We start from the raw sequence: 19627 nt of genomic DNA, 5'->3' as shown, positions 1-19627 counted from the left end.
AAGAGGGTATAATTAAAAAATGTATTCCATTGCAATTAGTAATTACATGTTAAAAAAAATAGCACAATCTAATTATCACAATATAAAAGTAATGAAATATTGAAACTTAACTTTTGGAAGAAATGTTGTATCATGTTGTATTTTTTTTGAGGAAGTCTGCAGCGTATTCAGGCAGTAGACTGTCGACCAACAGTGAGAGACATGACCATATACAGCAAAAAAGCAGCAATAAAAACTGAGAAAAGACTCCGTTTTAGTTTAATACATACAGTGGATTAAGCTCACCCACAATATTTTCAAGCATGATTTGAAAGATGTAACTATGTTATTTAAATGTATTGTAGCATTGTAAAACTGATAATAATCCCTTGTTAAATGTACCAGTAATCGGATTACTTATTCTTTATGGATGTTTAAGTTTAAGGAAACTTGTTATTGTATCCTAATTACATAATGCCATCTTTTATCTGATATTAACAGCAACAGTACTTTGAGTATTATCCACCTATGATCTACTTTAATACTAATTCCCTCTTGTTGTTTGCAAAGCGTAATTAAAGTGAGAAAGAATATTAATATATATGTTTTTTTTATAATTATGTTTTTTTGTCACTAGTGAAAAAACAGGCCGCAGTCCGATCAGTCACACTCTTTCAGCACAACGTTACCACAATAAACACTTTTATTTTCAGATATAGAAACCGACCCACTGTACATGAGAGCAGTGACAGGAGGTATCAAACGATAACATTTTCAACAAAAACAGAAACATTAAACATAAGATTGTTATTGTGAAAGAAATAAGTGATAAAGCAGTGTAAACAGCTGGTGCAGGTTTGGCACTTGTTTTAAAAGATATCCTTATTTGCAGCTTGTGTTAAAGGTCCCATGCCATGGCCATTTCTACTGATCATATTTCCATTGTTGAGGTCTCTAGACCAGTGGTTCTCAAAGTGGGGTCCGCGACCCCCCGGGGGTCCGTGGCACTCTGCCAGGGGGTCCGTGAAAAGTTTTCAGATTCATTAATTTAAATTATCATGATATCATTTTTTTTTCATTTTTTTTTTTTTACAAAAGGCTTCATAGTTCAACAAATAATATTTTATTTTTTTAATCTAAAATAGTTCATAGATTACGTTCTAATCTAACAAATCTATACATTTAAAAATCAAGCGCGTCACTCGTTACCATGGAAACAACAATAACTGGTACGTCAGTCAGAGAGCGCCACTGCTAGCATCATAGAGATATAACACGGCTAGCATACTACGAAGATGGACCGATTTTTAAAACGACAGGTTACGGCTACAAATTAAGTAAATGAAAAACAAAAAACAAAAGTAAGGAAATACGATGAGGAGTATCTCCAATAAGGATTTATTGAAGTGGAAGGGAAACCGAAATGTCTGATATGCCTGCGGTTTCTTGCCAATGAGGCGATGAAGCCTGCCAAATTGAAGAGGCACCTCGAGACCAAGCATCCAGATTATGTAAAAAAAGACCGGGCTTTTTTTGAGAGGAAGGGCGAGGACTACAGCCAGCAACAACAACGGATGGTTAATGTTACGTCTGTTTCTGCTAAAGAGCAGATGACGAATTTAGGACATGTCTGCTGATATCAAATCACAACTGCTGGAAAGACTGAGAGGGTCTAAATTCGCGGTTCAATTGGATGAGTCCACTGATGTGTCCGGCTCTGCGCGGCTCATCGCACTGGCGCGAGAGGAGAGGGAGAGCCGCAGAAGTGAGACTGACTGAGATTACTTTGAGCAACATGCATGGGAATAAGTTACAATATAATACATTTGTGTATATTTCTCGCTATTCAGATGGTCTGCTGCCTGGTGCTGCTGTTGCGCAATGTGCAGTAGTGTCCTCTTTTCGCACCATGACATTATCAGTTATGAATTTGTTTTTCACTGCTTGAGAAAATGGACTTGTGGCTGAGAGCGTGTGAAAAATGTCAATTGTGTGAGAGTTGGCAGCCCTGTGAACTCGCTTGACATTATTATGTATGAAACTGCCAATCAGATTTATTTACTTATTAATCGAAGGTGCCGAAACGCTGTTCTGGATCGTTCCCGCCCACTTTAAACCGTGTGTGTGTGTGTGTGTGTGTGTGTGTGTGTGTGTGTGTGTGTGTGTGTGTGTGTGTGTGTGTGTGTGTGTGTGTGTGAGCAACAGAAATGTCAGATACTGTATGTTGCATTTATTGATTTAGTTTGATATGTGTGTCTTCACTTGCAGAGAGAAGCAATCAGCTTCATGGACTGCCTTGCATCACTCCAATAGTGTCCAGAGCTGGCTGCCATTACAAGTAGTGGTTTGGGATTGTAGCAATGCAGTTGCAGTTGTTTTGCAATTTACTTGATATATGTTGCAATGCAGGCATGTGTTCAATTGTTTATAGCCTGCATTTATTTTGTTATTAGACTTTTATAAATCATTTAATTTTAACTAAGAGTGAAACACTTGATGTGTTATCTTTGTGTGTGTGTGTGTGTGTGTGTGTGTGTGTGTGTGTGTGTGTGTGTGTGTGTGTGTGTGTGTGTGTGTGTGTGTGTGTGGTGTGTGTGTGTTCTGAAATGCACTTCAAATTATCACTTTTCTCTTGATTTCCCTTTGATATTTTGTTTAGGTACAGTATTACTTGCAGCTAATTGATTGATTGTTTTATGGGTATTCTGTGTTGAGATGGTGCAAATATTTTGAATACATATCTAATATATTTCTAATACATTGCTCTTGTGTTCTTCTTTCACATAACTAAGACTATAGAAGTGTAAAAAATAGGCTACATCAGATTATTCCAAGGGACATACATGTCGAGTCAAGTCAAGTCAATTTTTATTTATATAGCCCAAAATCACAAATCAGAATGAGGGGGTCCTTGGTGTATTCTCTATCTTGTAAGGGGTCCTTGGCTGAAAAACAATTGAGAACCTCTGCTCTAGACAACCCGATATCACGGCAAGACGTGAACATGTGACGATTGACCATGCTGGGAGACGTGAAGATGTCACGATTTCGTCCCTTCAAACGTGAGAGTTACACGGTATTGTTAACCCATGTTAACCAGTGGAGAAATAACATAAAATACCAAGCAAATGCTACCCGACGTAATGATTTATTTTTTAATAGTCACACTCGATTACGCCGATTTTCTTGTTGCCACAGCTGGTCGACACCTCTTTTAGAGAAACAAAGGCTACATTAATGTATTAAATCGATGTTAACCCGTGCGTGTGGATGTGGAATTAACGGACGTGACGTTGTGCTATTGAGTTGCCAAGCAACAGCTTCGGTTCATGTTCATTTACAAACTCTTCAACTACAACCGTAGTTATATTTAAAAACATGTTAGAAGGCCTCACGAAATACTTTAATGCAAATTAAAATGTAAATGTGAAGGAATGTGTGTATGAAAAAATACATCGGTCATAAACGAAACCGGAAACGGACGTAGGCAAGATCCTCAGCTCGATGATTGGATGGTTAGCCACAATGCATGCTGGGATTTGGTGTTTTTGTGATTTGAAATCTGAAAACGTTTTTTAAAAATACAATAATACTTTATTCCGAGTGTGCTTGCTTTTCTCTTTGAAAGTCATCATATAACGGCATTGTAATACACGGTTCGGCTGCATTAAATATTACATATCTGCCGTAGTTCTCTATTTATAGAGCCCTGCTTAGAAGACTTCTAGACATACAGGAGAACTGCCACCAAAACTGAAAACGTGACGTGGATCATAAATATATAAGCAATTAAACAGCATCTTACATTTCTTTTCACACAATACGTCTCCTGAAAGTATCAACACTAATTCGGCTGACTTTTATATTTGATCCAATTGGTAGATAGGCTGTATTTACACCATAACGGTGCAGAGCTGATAGAAAGGGACACCTGGTGGTTAAAGCACGTTATTGAATTGTATTATTTTATTATTAGATATTAATAGGATCCCTATAAAGTATATTCATTACTCGTTATTCTCTACTAATAATACACACATTCCTTCACATTTACATTTTAATTTGCATTAAAGTATTTTGTGAGGCCTTCTAACATGTTTTTAAATATAACTACGGTTGTCGTTGAAGAGTTTGTAAATTAACATGAACCGAAGCTGTTGCCTGGCAACTCAATCGCACAACGTCACGTCCGTTAATTCCACATCCACACGCATAGATGAGAGTAACACCTAAGTCACTTCCGGGCAAAAATTACGGCCCCGTCCACTTTTGGGGGAAAACAACGCTGTCATTTGAATGGCGGTCAATACAAATTCTGAAGTTTTTGCGTTTTTTATGAAAACCGTGGATTTTTGTATCTTCAAAGAGCTCGATTACGATGGCCAGTCAGGCAAACAATTACATTCGATCATTGGTAATCGACAATCGGTCTTGATATATGGTTAAATTAAAATCAGTAGGCGAGGCTGTAATTTCTCCAGTTGTTACTCTCATGAGTGAGGCGGAACATAATAGTTTTATCATGCCAAAAAGCTGCTGTGTCGTTTATTGCACCTCAAACATTAAAACAAATCCAGAGTTACGTGGTTCTGTACTTCCTCTAAGAAGAAAGGACAGTAACAGAAGAGCTCTGTGGCTTCAGGCTCGATCGCCATTCAAATGACAGCCGTTGTTTCCCCCAAAAGTGGGCGGGGCCGTAAAGTGCCGTAGATGTTACTCTCATCTATGAAAATCGATAGGCTACTGCTATATTTAACCATATATCGTCTATTTCTAATGGCTTAATGCAATTGTTTGCCTGTCTGGCCATTGTAATCTCTTTGAAGATCCAAATATCTCCGGTTTTCTTACATTTCTGATCGGATTGGCAAAGACTTCAGAATTTGTATTGACCGCCGTTCAACTGACAGCATTGTTTTCCCCCAAAAGTGGGCGGAGCCGTTATTTTTGCCTGGAAGTGGCGCATTTGTTACTCTCATCTATGGATTAACATTGATTTAATACATTAATGTAGCCTTTGTTTCTGCTAAAAGAGGTGTCGACCTGCTGGGGCAACAAGAAAATCGGCGTAATCGAGTGTGACTATTAAAAAATAAATCATTTCGTCGGGGTAGCATTCGCTTGGTATTTCCGGTTATTTCTCCACTGGTTAACATGGGTTAACAATACCGTGTAACTGTCACGTTTGAAGGGATGAAATCGTGACATCTTCACGTCTCCCAGCATGGTAAATCGTCACATGTTCACGTCTTGCCGTGGTATCGGGCAATTTTCCAAAATCACATTGGTTTCTCATACAGCATCTCTGTATAGTATGTGTATTAACCAGGGGCCTCATTTATAACGCCGTGCGTAGGATTCACGTGGGAAGGTTGCTTACGTAGTAGAAATCCAAAAAATAGGTACAGAAATGTTCCGACATTTTCCAATTCACCAAACATTGCGTACCGGCGAGGGAAGTGCGTCCTACGCCGCTTTCCCTTTATAAAATCACAATCGACTCGAAATGCGGTGCAGCTTTTGCGGGCTTCACGTTACGCCCATATTTGCCTATAAATAGTCAAAGAAACGCCCATTCATTTTGACTGACTTTATGAAGAAGATAGCAGGAAATGACGACAGAACAGCTAAAAAAACATCTCGCATCGTGTCAGATTTTGGTTATTTTGCGGAGGTCGAGATAAATCATATTGTTTGGTGGCTGCAGTTTGAACCAGAGTATGCATGGAGGTCGGATCGTCACCAAAATAAATAAATAAGTGGTCCGAAAAAGGTTAATGACAAAAAAAATACACATAGCCTGACCTTCCTCAGGCAGTGTGTTTGTACCGGGGACAGGAGACACCCCCTTGATGCGAAACTGTAAGAAATGATCGGGGAATCCCTCCGGAGTGGAGTCATGACGACTGGATCTGAATTATATATTTTTATTTGGTGGTTTGTGTCCCAGCTGTCCATCAGCTGTGCGCAGCGTCTCCACTGCAGCCTGTGCATCTCATCTCCTGCTTACCGCATAATTTATGAGAAAACATTTCATATCATTAACACAACATATTCGAGTTGGTTTTAAATAACATATCCATATTTATTTATTTCTCCAAGTTATGTTTTTGTGTGCACTGAGGAGTCTCAAAGAGGCATTTGTTAAATCATTTTAAGATTGGATTTAAACAATTTGTGAAAATGAATTCTTCATATATGATAAATGAGAGGTAACATTTTATTTATGGTATTATTTCCACATATTTCTCTCCATTCTTCCTTCTGCCAACGGTGAAGCAGTTTCTCGTCTCTCCCGTTTTTGTGCTTAGTGCGTACGCATGGGTTAGAGTTTGCGTGGAGGACCGCACGTTTTCCCGTCAAGTTAGTATTTTATAAATTCGCAAACATTGCGTAGAAACTGGCGTACGCCATTTTTGGAGCGTATATCCCTTTATAAATGAGGCCCCAGGTATTCACTCTCTGTCCTAAACGGCTTGTTGGAGCTCCTGCCCCCCCCTCCCTGTGAGCCCAGTGAGCTCTGATTGGTCGGGACGTTGCGAGGCTCGCTGCTGCGAGGAGCGGACAGGTTTCCGGGTCGGCGATACAGCGAGACTCATCCTGAGCACACACAAACACTCACAGCTGAAGTAAAAACAATAAGTGTGGCTTGATATTGAGTAAGAAAAAGGTTATATATAACGCTGTGAGAATGGGTCTGCAGAGAGCATTTCTCCGCGATCCCAACTCGTCTATTACCAGCGTCCAGGGAGCTCTATGCAAGTCAATGGGACTCCCTGGCCGTTTCTTAATCACGAGGAAACTGGCTTCCAAGCCAATATTTCAAGGATACTACGTCATCGAGTGCCGCCGAAGGACTGTTCCAATCTTCAGCATACTTGGAATTCCACCGAGGCCGCGTGGTTTGGGGATAATTTCGAGGCTGCACATGGGTAGACTTCGCGTCCTTCAAATCCCCACAATGCTTTGCGCACGGACCAATTTCCCCAAATCTGTGGCGGAAAATGTAAGGCGGGGCCTCTCATATGACGCACACCTGCACACTTGCTAGCCTGTTCCACTCTTCGTTTTCCGAATGCCAGGAAGGATTCTTGCCTAGCTTCTGAAGGAAGTGACTCGGAAGACATGTGCTACCAAGCAAGCATCCTCGCGATTGAGAAACGGCCTCTGTTCGTTAGCCAAGGGATCCTGGTGTGTGAGGAGCTCCGCGGATTGGTCCATTTGGGCCAATCCGCTCATTTGTTGTTGATTTGGGTGTTCACACGTCATAGAACCCAGGAAGCAAACAATGGAAAATGAGAAATCTCCAACGAGGCGTTCTGGGGCAGTATAGACAGGTCTTTTCTGTGTTAGAGTTTTACTCGCTACAGGGTGTACTTTGAGGGTTTTTGACTCTGCAGACTGTTTAAATGCATAAAAACCTTCATAACACACAAGGGGACGGGTAATAACTGGAAAAGCATGACATGGGCCCTTTAATATCTAAATTGGTATACAAATATAACTACGGCAATAAAAAGCTGCTCAATCATTATTATTAAAGTGATCACAGAGAAGCATTAGTGGTTCATCAAAACACAAAACATGTATATTCTAGCTCTTCATTTATCTCCAAGTTTAAAACAAAAAAGAAAGTAATGTCTGTCTGTCTGTCTGTCTGTTCAGGATGATTTATACTCTCCCCACAATCCCACAGCCTTCCCGTCCCACTCTGAGGTGGACAGACACTTGACAAAGAAGTGTCCCAGGTCGTGCTTAGAGATGGCTCTCCCCTTCAGCATGTTCTCCTGCGTCAGGTAACTCTCCGTCAGAGGAAGGTCGTCTGAGGGAGAAAGTTAGGGACAAAAAAGCATGTTAAATCAATGGTGGAAAGTAACTACGTACATTAACCAAGTACTGTACATAATCATACTTTTAGGAAACTTGGACTTTACTTGAGTCTTTCAAATTTACACTTTTACTCAACTACCTTTATTTAACACTTTTAGTTACCAGTTACTTATTTTGTGAATAATATGATGTGTTTATGTGATACATATACTGCAAATTGACTTGTAGGCCTGTCACGATAATTAATTGTGTTGGACGATACATTTTTCTGGAAATTATTGCGATAAACGATAATATTGTCGGCGCCGTTTTAAGACCATTTTAGACATGATAATATATAATAATAATAATTCAAGTACATCCTTTCAAACATAACTTTTTATTGAACATTCAACATTGCAAATGAAATGTGAAATAATATTAAAATATATAAATTATATATAATAAATAAAACAAATTAATTAAATTATAATAAATTAATTAAATCACACACAACCAAAACAATAAATTAAATAGAGTCAGGCTGGAAAACAGAGCTCTCTCTCTCTCATATATATCAGTGTTTCCCCTACCATTGTCTTGGCGGGGCGCTGCGCCCTGTCAACGGAGCCCCGCGCCCTGCCTGAAATTCAAGGTTTTTTGGGGGGGTTTCTTTATTAAAAAATATATATATACATATATATAGCACCAATTGCAACTGAAGTAATCTATCTACGGTCACTTTTCACATGTGCTCTTTTATTAAATAAACTAAACGCCTGTGTTATTTATCCAATGTGCATGTTTCAGTGTCCACTGCTTTGCGTATTAGTATTCACATTCTCCCTCCGCTGTTTCTGAAGGCTCCACCCCCCCCACCCACACACACAAATGCACACACTCACAATCAGAGACAAGAGCAGAGGAAAGGAGAAGAACAACAAAATGTATAAAAAGTCAAACTGTACTTTCATTTAATATTCAGCATGGTAGTATCTCGACATCTATAGTTGTAGTGTTGAATCAGTAGATTTCGGTTTGCACCACTCCATGTCATTTCGCTACTAAATTCACCTCTTTAGGAAATCGTATATTAGCCACATGCTAAATGCTAACCGGAGATGAAGGATTTTCAGAATAAAAGCTTAACTGGTTGTGCACGAGAATTTCTGTTTTTTTCAGTATAAAACAGCATTTTAACTGATGGCATGTTTAAACTAAATTATGCCATAAAACATTGATTTTAATTTCTAACAAGATGTGAGTTGGTTTATTCAGTAAATTAGCTCAGGATAATTGGATGTTCTGTCTCCACCTGTTGATGTGAGGCTAATGCGGGATTTGCTAGCTTGATGCTAATGGCATTTAGCGGCAGTGACTCAACAAATTGCCTCTTAAAATGTATCGTCAGCAATGTATGACAAGCAGACTGCTTGTTTAATGTTAGACTCACACCAATAGCTCAATATGATCATAACAGGATTGCTCTCATATCAGAGATCAGATGAGGTGGAGCTGCCTCCAGCAATAGAGGATGAGGCAGAGAGAAGCAGCAGCAGCACAGGGTTGCAGCAGGTATGTTATATGCTGTAGTCAGGTGATTTAAATGTATCAATGAAAGGAAGAAGTGTAGGCTACATGAGAAGAAGGGAATACAGTTTGAATAAAAGTAATTAGTAGTGTAACACTGTACTTTATTACTTTTTAATGTACAAATACTTTGTTACTGTACGATATCAATAACAATAATCCACAGCTCCTCTCTCTGCTCCAGAGGATAAAAAAAATGTGGGTGCCCCGACATTTTTTTCGGGGGGGTACCCGAGCAGCACCCTGCCAAGGCAGTAAACCTAGGGAAACACTGTATATATATATATATATATATATATATAAATAAATAAATAAATAAATATGAGCACACATTATCTCACAAGCAAAAAAAACCTCCTTAAAACAAGTCAAGTGTACAGTTCACTGTCAAAGACCCAGATTCCTCAACAGGCCATATCCAAATCTGTTTTTCTAAGTTTTCGAGCAAGGAACACCAACATGTTTGCATTGTCGGGCGGGGGCTCTCCATCTCCAGCAGCCGTGTTTGCTCCCAGCTGGGAAAACGGAATGGGGTGGTTGTGTTTTAGGTGGTTTAAAATGCGTGGTATTGCCTGCTTTTGTCGCTACCTTTTTTTAACCAATGCGACACACCGCCCGGCTCATTCAAGTCCGTAGGTTCGCCTCGCTGATTTGGTTTGAATCCAAAATACTGCCACACCGGAGAATCGAGATGTGTAGTTAGGTTTTGTAACCAATTCCATTTCACTTTAAATTCCCCGCGAGTAAGTCACACGTTGTCTCCCGCTTCTCGCTATATTATTAATTTGGCTGCTACGCTGCTGCACGTGCACGCGGAGTGTCCTGACCTGGCTGTGTGTCAGCCCCGCCCCTCACAGCGCACCTGGCAGCCACAGCGCTCCAGGCTAAAATGCTGTTCACATCTTTATGTAAACGGCAATTTATCGAGCTCAGAAAAGTTATCGAGTCCATTTTTATTTATCGTACGATAAGTCAATTTATCGATTATCGCGACAGGCCTACTTGGTAGTACACAAAGTATACAATATTTGCTGCACATTGACAAATTACAACATTAAAAAACACAATAATGTATCTTTGATTGATAAAAACTGAAAAATATAATATTCTATAATAAAAAAAGGTTAAAAAAAAAACCTATTCTGTATAATGAGTGTTTTTAATTTGGCTACCTTTAGTGCATTTTGATGATAATATTTGTTATTTTTAATTGAATTTATTAACATTTTGAACTAAGGACTTTTACATGTAATGGATTATTTGTAGACTGCGGTTTCACTACTTTCACTTAAGTACAGGATCTTAGTACCTTTTTCACCTCCTATATCACCTATATGAATAATAGCCTATAAATAACATGAATGCTCTATCTAATTTCAGGAGCCAAAAATGGCGCTGTAAAAAAAATGGCTTTGTCTTCACTGCCAGGATATAAGTTTGATTTTGTCTTTTTATATTCTTTACTTAACTTTAGAGCAAAAATAATTTTGTATAGACTTGTTTTCCAATTTAATCGACTATTTCCCGAAAATGTGAACTCGATCAGGCTACCTGTATTTATTTTTCAGCAACCAGGTTTGTTTGAAATAAAGTTGTACTTCCTACTGACCTGCAATGTGAGGAGGCATGACAGCCACGTAGTCCAGCCCTGAGGACTTCAGCACTGTGTGCATCCTGTCATGGTCCTCTGTCACAGGAAGCATGCGGGGCGGCACTTTAGAGCGGTCCCACAGCAGGAAGGCTGGGAGGATCAGGAAAAATAATCACAGTCACTCTCAGAAAGAAAGGGCAATCAATTATTATCAAATACAATTTAATTACACTTGTAATTTTCCTTATGCAATGTACATAAGAAACAATGGCCACTTTTAACCCAGCAACATCACACAGACTTCACCACCTCACCCGCTCTGTTGTAACTTGTATAAACAGTGAGTTGTACCTGACATGCAGGCCACCACTTTGCAGATCCCACGGGACTTCATGGCTTCAACTATGTTCTTAGTGCCTTCAGACATCATGGTGGTCGGGCCTGATGAGAACAGATCACAGACTCATGTATTGAAGTGGAAGGTAACTACATATCACAAAACTGTTCTTGACAATAGTTTAAAACAGTAAACAGTTTTTTTAAACGTGTCTTTGGTTAGGCCGCTGAAATAAGGTCTGTGGTTAATACAAACGTAAGAGATTTTCATGTTTTGTTCTACGAGATCCAATAGGTCAGAAGTACCCCACTGTGAATGTCCAAAGCTCCTATGTGTCTAAAAACGGAGACTACTGAACATCATCATGCCAACCATTAGCTGCCTTTAGCTTAGCGGTGGTGACAAGAGGTCATTTGACCATGATGTAGTTTATGTCCTAACAAAGCTTCTCACCTGTGGTGATTGCATTTAATGTACGCTAAAAAAAAAAAGTAGGGTTAATATGTGGAGACTATCTCGCTGAACAAAACGTAAGTAATGTAAGTCATAAATGTTTGCCGCAGAGCTTATTTTCTGCCAAAGTCTAAAAATATCATTGCTTTCTTTCGAGGAAGCCCTTGCAATGCTAACTCCTGGGACAGCATAACACTACGTGATCACTGCACTACTGTATACTCTGGAATAGTAATACAGTAGAGCAAATGTAAAGTACATACATGAAAAACACAAGTTTCCAACCTTAAAAGGAGTTACTCTGTGTCAAATTAGCCTTTTCATATTTAAGTGTTGCCACTTTTGATAAAGTCTAGATATTTTACATATTGTAAATCCTGTTTCCACCATTAATGTACAGTGTGTTTTAGATTGTGTGACACTGACAAGATGATATCAGGAACTTTATGTTGTAAAGTCTGTTAGCATCCTCAAGTGAATGTTTTACATTATTACACCATTACAAACTACAGTCCTCCTTGTAGGTGTACATGGTCAGTTAAGCAATGTGAACTTTGACAATGCAAAGAAAAACTTCTACAATAGCAAAAAAAATCAATAATGGTGTCAACATGTAAGAATTGCTCAATCAACAGTAAGAGAAATGCTGCAAATGTAGGACAGCTAATTCAAAGCTTTAAAACAAAACCAAAGTGTAAGCAAAAATTCATCAGAATCAGAATAATAAAATGTAAACTAAGCTTGGCTACATTTTAAATTACATTTATGCAATGCCATTCCGTATATGTCTACTTCTGGGATAAAACTTCCTTTTAGGTCAGAAAGAAAGTTAGTTTAGCATTTAGTTTTATAGTTGTGGGTCAAACTGTGGAGCCTTACTCAGGCTGTTCCTGGTGCCAAGGATGATGATGACAGCGTCCTGGCCTTCCAGGGTCTTCATCACATCGTCTTTATTGAGCACATCTCCCACCACCACCCGGAACGCATTGTGGTCGGCAGGCAGCCTGGAAGGGTCTCGCGTCAGCACCGTCACATTGTATCCTGAGGAAGGAGACATAGAAACAGAACAACAATAAGGCCATTTCTGATGTATTTATTTGTTAACCGTAGGGCTGCACAGTTAATCAAATATCTAAATTGCAATATGGACTGGTGGACTATTCAAATAGCAGCAACCACAATATTTTACATAAGGCTACATCTTGATACAAGTTTTTAGGATCTGCAAAAGATCCAGGCCTATAAATCTTTTTGTACACACTTAACCAAATATATTTGTTTTTTAAGATCTTTAAAATATTGATGATGCAAAATGACCAATACCTCCAATTTTGTGAATGAATCGCAATAGCAACATCAGTCAAATTAATCGCGATTGGTTAAATGTTTACAAATTGTGCAGCCATAGTTAAAACTGTGGTTATATTTTCTTAAATAATTAAGACCTTTCCTTTTTTCTTGCGGGATTTTGTTACATTTGACATCCATTCAGAAGTGGCAGAATGAGAATGAGTTTTATCTAGCGGCACCAATAAAAGAGCAGGGATTACTCTTTGTGGCACATTTACAACTGTCACCTGATTGTTTATTGTGCACTAACTTTCATGTGTTGTAAACATAGGTTGGTATTACAGGACAGCATGATAACAAATATTCAAACTGAAGCAAGAATACAAGTATTTTCCAGAATCTCTTTTAATAACTTCACCCATTTCATAAGGGGAACAACCCTCCCTGTCCAGGCCAGATAGTGAACAGCTTCTACTATCAGCTCTCAGTGACTCAGCAAAATGCTGCCCTGCAAACGTCTAACATGACTCAACAGTTTTTAGGAAGGAGAAAGGAAAATAATATGCTGCTTAAGCAAATACAATCATGTGACATATTGTGTTTGTGTGAGTCATATATACAAGTGTAGCGGCCTGTCTGCAGTTTATGTTTTAAAAAATATTTTGCGAATCCCAACCAATATTTCAAAGCAGAGAAAAAACTAATATTATTAACTTAACGTTTAAATCAATTACATGTAATAGATATGCAATAATCGAATAGATAACATTTGCTATGACCTTCAAAAGTGTACATTAAGTATGTGTCCTCTCTCACCTGCAGATACAGCCTTCCTAAATGTGTCCTCTCACCTGCAGAGACAGCCTGTCTACATTTTTACTCTCTCACCTGCAGAGACAGCCTGCTACATGTGTCCTCTCTCACCCGCAGAGACGGCCTCCCTACATGTGTCCTCTCTCACCTGCTGAGACAGCCTTCTACATGTGTCCTCTCTCACCTGCAGAGACAGCCTGCTACATGTGTCCTCTCTTACCTGCAGAGACAGCCTGCTACATGTGTCCTCTCTCACCTGCAGAGACAGCCTGATACATGTGTCCTCTCTCACCTGCAGAGACGGCTTGCGGCAGGGTCGCGAGCCCCGTCATTCCCGTGGCTCCAAATACCGCCACGTTTTTTATGGAGTCCGACATTATTTGTAGGTAACGAAAAGCACGACACAGAAACAACTTGTCGTTGAAACCAAACTGTGCCCAATGCAAAAGATAGTTTCACTTAAAGTCACACTGACATGCGCAGGACCGCCTCTGTTGACAGGAAGTGAGCGTCAGCGCAGGCTCCTCCCACAGGAGGGTTAAAGGAGCCCTGCAGATCTAAATGTTGTGAAACATTTTATGATTTTTTTAAGAACCATTGATCTTTTTGTCTCATGATGACGAAATTAGAAACAAGCTTGTTTTATGCATCCGTGGAATGTAACTAATAATAATAATAATAATAATAATAGCTTAGATTTATATAGCGCCTTTCATGGGACCCAAGGTCGCTTTACAAGGAAGAATAGGGCAAAACAAACATAACAAAACAAAAGGCAATCAGACAACCAGTCAGACAGACAAAAATGACAAATAGATTAGGGGCCAAAGGCCTTGGTGAACAGATGGGTCTTGAGTAGAGACTCACTGTATATATAAAAGTCTTGAGGGCCCTTTTGAAGGCGTCAAGCGTGGGGATGTTGCGGATCTCCGCAGGGAGAGCGTTCCAGAGGGTGGGGGCTGCCACGCTGAAGGCTCTGTCCCCGAAGGTTCGCAGTTTGGTGCGGGGGGTGGTAAGCAGGCCAGAGTCTGAAGACCGCAGGTTCCGAGGTGGGGCATGTGGGTGAAGGATGTCCGATAGGTATTGGGGGGCATGGGCATGGAGGGACTTGTAGGTAAGGAGGAGGATTTTTGAATGATATGCGGGACTTGAACGGCAACCAGTGGAGGTGGATGAGGGTGATGTGCTGCCATGGCTTTGTATTTGTGAGTACCCTAGCAGCACAGTTTTACACATACTGGAGCCTGTCTAGGGTTTTGTTGGGAACCACAAACAGGAGACCATTGCAGTAGCGGGAGGTGACAAACGCATGGACTAGGGTTTCGGCAACTGATTACATTTACTCAAGTAATGTACTTAATTATAATTTGGGGGTACTTTTACTTTACAGGAGTAGTTTCATATTCTGCCAAGTTGTACTTCTAGTTTACTACATGTATACATCATATTAAATTGTATTTGCCCCGGCCGCTCCCCTCTGGCAGGAGGCTATGCTCCATCAGGACCAAAACCACTCTCCACCTGAACACTTTCTCCCCCTCCGGCCTCATCATCAAGGCCCGGGACCCCGACCGACTGACCCTGACTTTTATCCATCCCAGAAAAACATGCCATATGCACATCATGTGAACAACATGTTGTTCTTAATACTGTGAGCCATGTTCATGGTCAGCTCCTTGACTATATTTTGCCCATTTCTGCACACATGTCTGCACAGCCCTCAACTTTAAAATAAAACACACTGTAGTTTGCCATATATTGTATTCATTGTCCTAAGTGTTTTAGCTCATGGGCTTTTAAAGTTCCTTTGGTGAAAAAATTTAAACATTTTGACAAATTACAACATAAACAAACCCTATGTATTTCCTAATTATAAAAACAAAATAATATAATATTCTATACAACCCATTTATAAGAGGCATTCTGCAAAATAAGTAATTTTGACCCTTGAGTACATTTAGCTGATAATACTTGTTACTTAGGTGACATTTTCCACTAATTTATCACCGGAATCTCCTCCTAGAGCACCATTGTGTTCTTTTTAACCAAATCTCTCTCAGAGGGGAGTGGGGAGTGGCTCCTTATTTTCATCTAAAGTAACAGACAGAGAATCAGCACTTTGGAAACAGGACTGAAACAGAGGGGATTATGGGATGCTGCAATGCATTATCTGTTTGGTGTTTGGAGCCAAACACTTCAGAGACATGTTTTGTATATATGAGACCTATGATATGAAGAACAGTATAATAGGTGACCTTTAAAGAGCATCTTGCAGGGTTTTTTTTTCTACATTTATGCTTAAACTTGCTTGAAAATTACAATTAAAAAATTGAATGTAGGATTTGATATGTTTTACGAGACATAAGGTAGACCCTCCAGAAAAACGTGATTCTGCGATCGCAGAATTTACCGCATAATCAGCAAAATGGTGCAGATTTTTAAAAGGCCGCATATTTATCAAAAGGTCGCATAATCCCCGCATTTTTCCACACAAAGTTGAGGGAAAAAAAAGTTAACTAGTCTTGACGTGAAGTAGTGATGATGATGACGCGAGGTCATCAGATCGCGCATCACAGAAGGTAAACAACACCGTAGAGTGAACGTGTGGAACTCGCACAACGAACATTTCTGCTAAAAACCAGGCAAAGCAGTACACCGATGTCTTTCACGAAAGTGGGGGGACTTTGATTCATTCAAACAATCGAAAATGCTTTCTGCTGCTGCGGACAAGAAAGCCAAACAACTCACGTTCACCGAGGCATCAACCTCCAAAATCCTTTCGAGGGCTACAAGAAACGAAGTGAGTAGCCTACAAGAATGAAGCTGGTCAGATAACGAACAAGTAAATGAAAACAGAATGAGGCGGATAAGTGTGTGTGTGTGTGTGTGTGTGTGTGTGTGTGTGTGTGTGTGTGTGTGTGTGTGTGTGTGTGTGTGTGTGTGTGTGTGTGTGTGTGTGTGTGTGTGTGTGTGTGTGTCTGTGTGTGTGTGTGTGTGTGTGTGAGAGAGAGAGAGAGAGAGAGAGAGAGAGAGAGAGAGAGAGAGAGAGAGAGAGAGAGAGAGAGAGAGAGAGAGTGTGATTAAAATAGCCCAATTGCTTTTACAATAAATAAACATTGAATGTAGGAAAGGGGTTTAACGTAATGGCAGGTCGTGTGTGAGAGAGAATAAATAAGACAGCCCAATATTTAAAAAAAAATCTATTATTTTTCGCAACTTTCCGCATATTTCGCAACTTCCCGCAATTTCACCGCATAAAATCACATAAAAACCCTGCATGTTTTATCGCATAATCAAGGATTTTAGCCCGCATAATCAAGGATTTTAGCCCGCATAATCAAGGATTTTAGCCCGCGTTTTTCTGGAGGGTCTAATCCAGCCGCCGCCGGATCATGACTACTCTGTAAATCCAGCGACGGCAGTGATGGCAAATCAGGTGGCCGACGAGAACGAAGCCTTGAAAATCGAGGTTAGGGAGCTCAAACACCAGCTGGAAGTGTTACAACTGAGATCTCGTTTCGGGATACAACGCCTGGCAGGGTCGGACGAGGACATGTTGTTTATAAGGCTATCAGGATGTTGTTATGGCCAATAGTTTGATAAACACTTTTCATTTGGGGAAGCTAATTTAAGAAACAAAACTATGTCTAACATGAACAATATTACATTCTTAGATTTGCCACATACAAGCATTTCCTCACCTTTTGGTAATTGGTGGAGCCTGCAGCCAACATCAAGATGGTGCGGATCACCAACGCCAAGGCATCCTCTGCCAGCAGCTGGGATTCCTCTCAACCATCAACAACGGTAAGCAGCATACAAGCATAGATCTATATTAATAATTATGCACGCTGCGCACTATACCACCGTTTAACAAGTGCATCACATCACTCACAAAACACACACACACACACACACACACACACACACACACACACACACACACACACACACACACACACACACACACACACACACACACACACACACAGAACAACAAACCCCAGGAAAATGTGTTACAGCTGTACCCGGTCTCCCCTATAACAGTATCTACAGTATGCCTAACACTTATTTGTTTTCACAGAAACTTCCACCCATCGATGAGCTGCTGCTGTTCCTCATGCACCTGTCAGTGGGCCTACATCTGAGGGATCTCGCAGAACGGTTTGGCATTCACCGCACCACAGTCAGCAGAATTATTTCCACCTGGACACACTTCCTCTACCAACTGCTTGGAAGCAAACGTCTATGGATCCCACGCAAAGTTGTCAAAGCTGACCTTCCACCAGAGTTTTCAGCTTTCCCTGACACACAAGTGGTGCTTGACTGCACTGAAGTATTCTGCCAGACTCCATCATCTCTCCTGCTGCAGAGTGAGGTGTTTTCTACATACAAGTCGCATGCTACATTCAAGGCCATGATCGGCATGGCACCACATGGTGCCATTACATTTGTGTCTGGCCTGTATGCAGGATCTATGAGTGACCGGGAGATCTTCAAGCTGTCTGGCATCGTGAGCCTGCTCACACCAGAGCTGGCGATAATGGTCGACAAAGGGTTCCTTGTGGACAATCTGGTTGAGTGTAAAGTGTACCGGCCTGCCTTTCTGCACAAAAAAACCCAAATGAGCAGGGAGGATGTCAGGCAGACTCAATCCATTGCACGTCTGAGGGTCCATGTGGAGAGGTGCATCAGAAGAGTCAAAGAGAACAAACTATTTGACAAAGCCATACCACTGTCTGTGTGTGGAAGCATTGAGGAGCTCTTCAATGTGGCTTGCTTCCTGGTCAACTACCAGAACGGACCGCTGGTAAAAGCATGGGCAAGCCTGGGCAGCAATTAGTGATGGGAATTATGGCTCTTTGAAGGGAAAATAAGCTAAATAATCACCAGGATAATGATTGACTGTATTGCCAGACCTAATGTCAATAATCTTCTTTGTAAACATGACACAAGGTGGCGCCATATCCATGTCAGTGAATGTACTACTTTGAATTTACCCTCTGTATGTGTTAAGTAAATAAAGTTGTCTTGCCTTGAATGAAATTCATGCAACTCCTTATATTAGATACTGTGTTTTTAAGTGGCGATGGAGATTATTTGTTGACCCTGCTTTAAAGGATAGTTTGCTTTTACAAATGGTGCGCTTTATCACTGCCTGGGTTTTGGTTGAAGTGCATCCAAATGCTGCTGCGTTTGGCTCATTTTCCATTTTTCATTTTCAAAAGAATCGGCTAATGAATATAACTAATATATATATATTATATATAACTAATGAATTATAACCTCAAAACAAATGCACACAAAAATAACATAGGACAATACATAATATAATAAATCCACAATGTGATAACATGATGTAGTGTGGTACACTAATGTTTCATTTCATTTCAAACCTTTATTTATTCAGATTGGTCCCTTGAGATCATAGATCTCTTTTACAAGGGAGACCTGCAGCAATTTAAGTTCCACATGAAACATAAAACAATATAAAAACAAACAATAAAGGATATCATACAACATATTTACATACTTATCAACATTTAGAAATACCCATAGTTTCAGAAAGCATTTCACTTAGACGTGCTTTAAAAACATTCAGAGAAATAAAATTGCTCAATTTCAATTTTAGCTGTAGACTGTTCCAATCTGTGCTATCTATCAGTAACTATATCGCTATCTGTATGCTATGTATCTTGCTATCTATCTCTCTCTCTCTCTCTCTCTCTCTCTCTCTCTCTCTCTCTCTCTCTCTCTCTATCTAT

At 40.0% G+C, this 19627-nt stretch overlaps 2 protein-coding genes and 1 long non-coding RNA gene across 7 annotated transcripts; 2 read left to right on the top strand and 1 right to left on the bottom strand.

Moving 5' to 3' along the window:
* The first annotated feature begins 207 nt into the window (after positions 1-207).
* Positions 208-2735, top strand: LOC307038287. Its single transcript, XR_013807939.1, has 2 exons — positions 208-1744; positions 2248-2735. It is a non-coding gene; the product is annotated as an uncharacterized lncRNA (long non-coding RNA).
* Positions 2736-7427: 4692 nt separating this feature from the next.
* blvrb (biliverdin reductase B) lies at positions 7428-14372 on the bottom strand. Its single transcript, XM_079676521.1, has 5 exons — positions 14155-14372; positions 12639-12800; positions 11321-11410; positions 10988-11119; positions 7428-7801 (listed from the first exon to the last, which is right to left on the bottom strand). The coding sequence occupies exons 1-5, from the start codon at positions 14237-14239 to the stop codon at positions 7641-7643; spliced, it is 630 nt and encodes a 209-aa protein (XP_079532647.1). The 5' UTR covers positions 14240-14372; the 3' UTR covers positions 7428-7640.
* A 415-nt stretch (positions 14373-14787) lies between these two features.
* Positions 14788-18908, top strand: LOC307037241 (uncharacterized protein). 5 transcript variants are annotated; one of them, XM_079678020.1, is made up of 4 exons: positions 14788-15209; positions 15347-16662; positions 17537-17669; positions 17947-18908. In XM_079678020.1, exons 3-4 carry the CDS (start codon positions 17601-17603, stop codon positions 18703-18705), a joined length of 828 nt encoding a protein of 275 aa, XP_079534146.1. In that variant the 5' UTR covers positions 14788-15209; positions 15347-16662; positions 17537-17600; the 3' UTR covers positions 18706-18908. The 5 variants fall into 5 exon arrangements, with proteins under 5 accessions (XP_079534146.1, XP_079534148.1, XP_079534147.1 ...); XM_079678022.1 differs by lacking the exon at positions 15347-16662 and having other exon boundaries at positions 14788-14976; XM_079678021.1 differs by lacking the exon at positions 15347-16662.
* Positions 18909-19627: the final 719 nt, after the last annotated feature.

This window comes from Notothenia rossii (genome assembly GCF_949606895.1).
Source record: "Notothenia rossii genome assembly, chromosome: 4".
NCBI classification, from domain to species: Eukaryota; Metazoa; Chordata; class Actinopteri; order Perciformes; family Nototheniidae; genus Notothenia; species Notothenia rossii.
Note: the sequence above shows the minus strand (reverse complement) of the source record. Positions and strands in the feature narration are given on the sequence as shown.